Source organism: Gavialis gangeticus, unplaced genomic scaffold (assembly GCF_001723915.1).
Source record: "Gavialis gangeticus isolate Ggan-Ray unplaced genomic scaffold, GavGan_comp1, whole genome shotgun sequence".
NCBI lineage: Eukaryota > Metazoa > Chordata > Crocodylia > Gavialidae > Gavialis > Gavialis gangeticus.
In genome coordinates, this window is record NW_017729031.1 from 86,640,346 (window position 1) to 86,647,765 (window position 7,420).

General features: G+C 44.1%; 1 protein-coding gene across 8 annotated transcripts in view; it reads right to left on the bottom strand.

Moving 5' to 3' along the window:
• The window catches only part of MLPH (melanophilin), a 107,551-nt gene that overhangs the window by 69,918 nt on the left and 30,213 nt on the right, over positions 1–7,420 (bottom strand). For 7 of the 8 annotated variants that reach the window (XM_019523341.1, XM_019523338.1, XM_019523336.1 and 4 more), the window contains exons 3-4: positions 4,115–4,336; positions 1,946–2,082 (exon numbers count right to left, since the gene is read on the bottom strand). In XM_019523341.1, the coding sequence (XP_019378886.1) occupies positions 1,946–2,082; positions 4,115–4,336 (359 nt within the window). The remainder of the gene's footprint in view (positions 1–1,945; positions 2,083–4,114; positions 4,337–7,420) is intronic. The other variant, XM_019523339.1, reaches the window with a different exon arrangement.

Sequence of the window (7,420 nt, forward strand, 5' to 3'; positions counted from 1 at the left end):
CAAGGTCCCTTCCGACCCGACTTCTATGATTCTATGAAAAATGCAAAATCCATGGGTTTCTCTGCTAACATGAAAAATCTGAATTTTATTCCAGTAAAGGGGAAAATCTACATTTGAGGAAAGACTAGGGCAGGGGTAGGCAACGTTTTTGGCCGGAGCGCTGAAAAAACCACAATGCCTACCTTGGAAGGTGCCGGAGTGCCAGCATGCCAGAAAAACAAAATGAGAGTAGGAGGTACATGGCAGGATGCACTGAATATCAGTATAATTAATAATAATAAATGTTGCCTTTTATTTATTTATTTTTTTTACAATAAATACCAGATTTTCTAAAAATTGTTAACCCGGTGACAATAAATAAAACTTCTGATGCTATATTTGACCTTGTGTATTTGTTTTGTGTGGGTCCCCCCACAACAGCCCCCCAGCCCTGCTTGTGACCCTTCCCCCCACACAAAGCCCCTCCCTCCCAGCCCTGTGGGAGGGGGTCCCCAGCTCCCAGGGCTATGGAGCCAGGGACCCAGGTCCATAGCTTCCAGCCTGCCCCCAACAGAAGGCAGTTGGCTTAAGAAATCATGAGACTTAAAAATGCATTGGAGTCATTTACTTCTATTTCTATTATTATTATTATTATTATTATTATTGGTAGGTGGATAAAGATTAAAACTTTTTTATATTATTATTTTAAAACAAACCCTGAGATTCTCTCATCATGGGAAAACTGTAGGTTCTGAGTCTTGGAATATTTGGAATTTTTCTTTTAAGTTGCGGACTTGTAACATCACAAAATATTTCCAGAAGACCACTGCAAGGGCATTTTTGCGTTTAACATGTCTCCATTTCCCACCCAACCTTCACAGACCTGCTTTTCACATATTGTGCTACTTTTTGATACTTTAGAACAGTCACATGAAGCACATCACACTTCCCTTTGCTTTCTTTGATATTGAACTGTGCTGACCAAGAGCAAATTCAGCAGATTTGCTCCTTGACTTCAGAGGCGGTAGCTTTCTTTACAACATGCACCATCTATAAGAGCCAAGTTGCTTTTAAAAACTGTGCAACACTGCCACCTGCTGGCAAGTTAGAATGCAATTATTTACTGGTTTGTAGAAAGCAGGATAAATAGTAGGTGATAAACGTTTGAGATAATGGGCCAGAATCCCAGCCTGCATAAATTGTCAGAGTCGTATTGAAGCCATTTCTTTAAAATATATCCACACTCTTTGGTTTCCTTGGTATTAGGGAAGGTAAATGCTGATTTAGGGATAAATTCTCAGCTGCTCCAGAGAAGAGCAGAGCACTGTATGTGGGGTAAGACAGAAGGTGACATCAAATCCTGACCCTACAGCCCTAGAGCAAGTGAATCTTTAGATATCATCCGCTGCCTTGGCTCACTGCACTGACAAAAGTTAGAGTGCAGTGAACGCCAGGCTTTTGCCATGACATGCTTCTGATATTTACAGGTTCAAAAGGACGGAGACTACACACCAGTTGGCTAATCTTGGAAAATCCTCAGATGACATTTAGGGCATTTTTAGTGTATTGCTCTGACCATGCAGTGCCTTTAGCTAGAGTTGGGACTTAAAGACTTAGATGAAAATACAACTATAAGAGCACCATACTTATATTATTGTGTATATTAATACAACTAAAACATACACACAACCAGGCTCACCCCCATTGTTGATGAAGTTGCACCGAGCACACATTTAGTCTAAACAGCATAATTTTTTATGATGCCAATCATTTTCTAGTTTAAAAAAAAGCAAACAAGAAACTAAACTAAAACAAAACAAAATAATAGCTCAGCATTAATTTGGTTAGATTTTAAACACCACTAGGATAAATAGCCCATATATAATGTTGTATATATTCAAAGCACCACAGCAACATTAAAAAACTATGTAAGGCAGGTTGAAGGGATCCCAGACTTTTGTCTTACCTAGTAATGCTGGATTCATTTCCTGCCTAGGCTGAAGCCTGCCACAGAGTGACCGCATCACTTTAGCGCTTCCAAATCTCTTGAAACGGGACCGCACATGTTCATAATACCACTCCAAGGAGCCAATCTTTACAACCCTATGCAAAACAGAAACAGAGCAAGATGTGGGAATATACAGATATAAGCCAGTGTGGCCATGCTGTCATTGGCCAAGCTTCAACCCAGCACCTCTCAAAGTCAACAGAAAGTCTTTTACAGTCTTCAACAGTTGTCAGATCGGGCCCCAAAACGAAAGACAGACAGAAATCAAAATATAGGATCTACTTCCCTACCAGCGCAACAGGCACATGCATATCCACCCTCCTTCCTACTCTGAGTCAGTAAGACAATACTGGCATTTAAGCTAGACCTGCTAGGGACACTATTCCCATCTCTACGGCACATCCTATGGAGCATTACGCACCATCCAGCTGTAAGTGCCACAGGGATTTCCATTTTAATTTAAGTTGCTGTGTTTTTGGGATGGAATGATGGCTCAAGTTTCCTCCTTTATAAAATGACCTAGTGGGGCTGACTGAAAAAGACCTCTGTGGTCATTATGTGGCAGATTTGCGGAGTACCTTTGGTTTGTGGTAACTATATTTTCCCCAGAGGTATAAACCCCTGAATCTCAGGCCCTCTTGCAATACAACTTCTGGCTTTCCTCAAGGGAATGATCTGATACCTTGTGCTAGGAAATGTGTTACTAGTTAAGAAGACCAAGGGTCATAGTCTGTATTGTGCAATTCTGCTGAGGTCAAGGAAGCAGTGTGGGTGTAACTAAGGCCAGTACCAGCCCAAGAGCCTTGCAGCAACTGTAATGGTAACAACATTCCCTTCAGCAGCTCCGGAGGATGTCTGCACAGAGGCTCCATTTCCTCTAGGCTAGACTGTGAATAGCCCTCATGCACTGAGATGGCAAAGATCCTCCCTGCGTTTTACACCCCAGGCAAAGTTGTGTCACTCCGTCAGTCTCTGTGCCTGGAAGGTACAAGATTCATTCATTCCCTTTGTATGCCACAGTAGTCCAAAAGACAGGGAGGGAACCATGTCTCAATTCTCCCTCCCCATCCTGAGGCTGTAAGAGCCTGGACAAGCTCCAATTTCAGCCAGTGCCTTGAAGGCCTAATGGTACCACCTCTACTGCACACTACTGAATCCTCAACCTCCCTTTTAGAGTATGTACAACAATGGCTCCTTTTGTAAGTCTATCCATTCAGGGCAGAATATTCCTGCAGTGTAACACCCATCCTCTAATGGCACTTCTTTTGAGCAGAGTTCACAGCTCAAGGAGCGCCTGAGAAGGCTGGCCCAAGGAAAACGAGTGCCCAAGGAGAAAGCTTGTGTACCTGGTTCAGAAGTGTCACTAACATCTAACATCTAGAAAGTGCAGAGAAGCCCCAGGGAAGGTGAACTAACCTGAGGTTACAGGGGTACCCCAGTTACAACAGTATCAAACCTCCCTGGAGAGGGAACTGGTGCTCAAGAACCTTTGTGATCCTCTACCATAATATTTCTTTGCTGTGCCTACAGGGATTCTTCGTAAATACACCACTAGCTAATCCAGCTCTGACAAAGCCCTCTTCACTTATATATTTAAAAGCACTTTACAATGGGAGGGCTGTATCATTCCAGTTCATGGATGGGGTAGTTGAAGTAAAGAAGAGTTCTTGTCCCAGGTTACCCAACAGGCCAGGAATTAGTTAGGACCTGAACCCAGGTCTCCTGAGTCTCTGTCAAAACACTTATTCACCGGGCCACAACACCTCTCAACTTCAACCTAATTCCACTGTGTCCAGGCCTATATCACTCCCCTGCTGAGGTCAGGACCTCTTCGGCTCCCTTGCATCCCACATGCGCTCAGACCTGGCAGTTGGGCAATGTAGATGTTTTAGAGAAGTTCCTAGCATGTACCCCAACATAACATGGGCGAGACAGAGCACAAGCGTGTTGTGGGACACATGCCATGGCATCTACTCTGCCTAATTTCCAGGCTTGGGCACACAAAGAGCAAGAGTGAGTGGGAGGCACTTATTTCTCAGCAGAGGGCACAGACTCAGCAGGGAGGCAGCGGAGATGTGGCCTCCAACACTTCTTCCTTTAAGAGGTTGGCTGATCCAGTCCCTTTACCTGGATAAACGGCAAGGGTCACAGACCCAGCCCTGGTCCTTTTTGTTGTAGCGGCTGCAGTTCTTACAAGTGTAGAAGTGGCAGTCTAGGCACTGTCGCTTGCTGTTCACCAGGAACTTGAAGGGCTGCAGACAGTGGACACAGTGGGTTTCATTTAGGTGGGACTGATGGGATAAGAACTCCCTCTTGGTACTCTCTCTCTCAATCTTGCCTTTCAGATCCCTTAAACAGAACAAACAAACATACATCAGGAAATCAGAACGGGAAATGAATATAAGGGGGCTGAGTCTGAAAAAGTCTTATCAGAGCAGTCCAGCTGCAAGATCACATCAGTGTTACTGAGAACACAAGTCGACTCAATAATTGATTTTTTTAAACCTGTGTAACATGAGGACTATGATTTCATTTAGCACAACTTCCCCCATGACTAGCTCTATAAATGTGAAAGCCTAAGTCTCATGGCATGTAGAAAATGTCCTAGGGCAATTATCAGTAATGAATCATGTATTAGAAAACAGCAGAACTGGTTTGTATCTAGATTCACATTGAGTTTGGGCTAAGGATGGAGAGTTCAAGGCCAAACCTGAATCCGTAAAGACTCAGATTCAGAGCTGGCCACGCTGAAATCTTGTCAGCTGGTCCTTGTAAGACTGTGGTTGTGAACAGAACTGTCACTAGGTTGGCTGTTTTCACAAGACTTTGTCTGCGTCCAAAACATAACAGGGGCGTTGGGGTTTGGAACCAACTTACTGTTCTAATTAGTTCCAATCAGAAATTAAAAACCTTGCAATCACATCCTTAGGACTTCAATGAAACTCATTTTCCTTTCGCTGAGGACATGATCCAACAATCATTTATTTATTTTCACGTTGCAGGATTCCCTCTGGAGCATCAAAAATCTGGATTACATCCACAGGCATTTGGTTATAACTGGGGTTTGGGAATGAAGAGTATGGAAACTGGCTAAAAGCAGAGAGACTGTCTGTTCATGAGTCTTTGCTGGACAGTGCATTGTGCCTACTCTATTTTGCTACTGTGCCAATGCTTACAAAAATATTTCATTGGCTATTCCCATAGGTTTTGACCCAACACACAGAACAGTTTGTTAGTTTATAAGAAAGCAATTGTGAAAGATGTTCCAGCCCCACAAATGACCATCTCCTCCATGCTTTGCTTCACAATAGCCCTTTTCTGCTAACAAGCATTTTATTTGCTTTTTGGACACAAAAGCCTGGACTCAATGCAGGAAGCCTTCTGTGTACCCTGCGTTTTGAACGGCAGACAGAACTGGCTGAAGAAGCATTCCAGTCAGCTGAGCAAGCGCAAACAAACACCTGCGTATTAAACTGAATGATGTCTCATTACTTGAAGGTTTTCTATTTGTTCTCAGCACAATAGTTTAGCTAACACCTACCACAGGTTGTTTGACTTCTGGGCTATGATCAGGAGGCCTGCTATTTGATTTGTAGGAAAGGTCTTTCAAGGCTTGTTTTCTATCTGGGCAGGGCTCGGAAGCTGCCCTTTTTCAAACAGAATTAACATTGGTGTAACACAAGGGAAACCTCAATAGGCGAGTTGTTCTTAAAAGACCTAGACTGGAGCCAAAGTAACCTCATTAACTGCACACCACTGAACTGGCTTTAGTGTAGGGTCAATAAATGGATATTAGTGTGACCCATTCAGGGACAGGTCAATTGTCAGCTCAAAGCTAATTAATAAGAAAAGAATCCATTCAACCTTTTTTTCCTTTCAGGTACTGGGTGATGGTGGAGTGGACAGAAAGACTGCAGGCCTGCCCCGAGCCAAAGCGTGTGGGGCAGGATGGGAGGGCATGTTTCTCTGGTCCTACAGGAACCTTCCCAAATTTTATTCAGAGGCTGGGACAGACATCAGCTGCCAAGACCTGGGATAATTTTTCTTAACTGAGCTCCTTAGCCTTGGCTAAAACTCTTACTTGGTACAATCCAGAATAGTTTTATTACCTTGAATGAACTGTGCTGATTTACATTAGCTGTGAATCTGGCCCACTATGAGCATGCTCCATGCATTCGCATAGTGCTTAGAGTTAGATCTTTACAGTAGCAAGACCCTGTCCATCTCAATGAGTGACTTATAAAGGCGTTATTTTATGCTTGCGCAGCACATAGCACAAGAGACCTCAACTTGGCCACGTTCTGTGGTTGGTACCACAATAGAAAATGTGAAATAATATTAATTCCATGTGCCCAGTGCAACTTTTCTCACGGGGCTTATATGCTCCAGCTGTTTCTAAGGGAACTAGAAACTTTCACTAGACTGGTTTGTCATGTTTTCCAAGTCTCACTCCATTCCTCCCACTCCAGAGCTGCCAAGGTGATGACAGACCTCAGCTGAACTGACAGAAAGGCTACAATAACCACGTGACTCGTTAAAAAAATATATTTTCAGAAGTCAGGATCACAGCCTGCTGATCTGTTACTATATTCAGTGCTGAATGAGTAATCCAAGTGCAGCTGATACAGACTACCAAAGGAATCAAGAACACGTTTATACCCTAAATTTATGCCAGGCCCTGCATTCACTACCTCCTGAATGACTAACAGTGCAGCTGCATTCATAAGTGGATCCAGGATTATGGTGAGGGGGATGCAGCCACATCCCGTATGGTTGTGTAGTGCTGGCACAGTGAGCGGACGCTGTGATCCTGGATGCCAGTAAGCTCTTTGAGAAGAGAGCTGAAACATGGGCAATTGCCAAGCTAAGTCACAAGTGAGAAACTGACTGTCAGAGGACAGGGGCTGGAATCTGGAAAAAAGGCGTCAAGGCAGTTTGGGGCATGGGGAGTCAAGGCTGGAGCCTGGAACAAGGAGTCAGTAGGCAGGAATAAGGAGGAAGCCAGGAAACCAACAAGGTGGACCCAGACAACAAGAAATTAGGACCAAACAAACAGTACTTAAAACACTGGGAACAAAAAGACAGGATCCAAGGACTGGGAAATAAAGGGTCAATGGTTGGAACCAAGGCATCTGTTACACTGAGTAGCCTGCTGCTTATAAGCAGGCAGCTGCCCCATGATAGGGGCAGTTAGGCCACTGGCAGCCAGGCAGACTCAGTAATCAGGACCTGCTGGGGGCAATATAGCCTGCTTTCTGCCCTGCCTCCAGTAAGAAAGGGGACAACTTTTCTTCTCTACTTCCCCTTCCCCATCTCCTGCCATTTCATAGTTCATAGTTTCTAGGGTTGGAAGGGACCTGAACAGATCATCAAGTCCAACCCCCTGCCCTGGGCAGGAACAAGTGCTGGGATCATGATACCTCAGCCAGATAT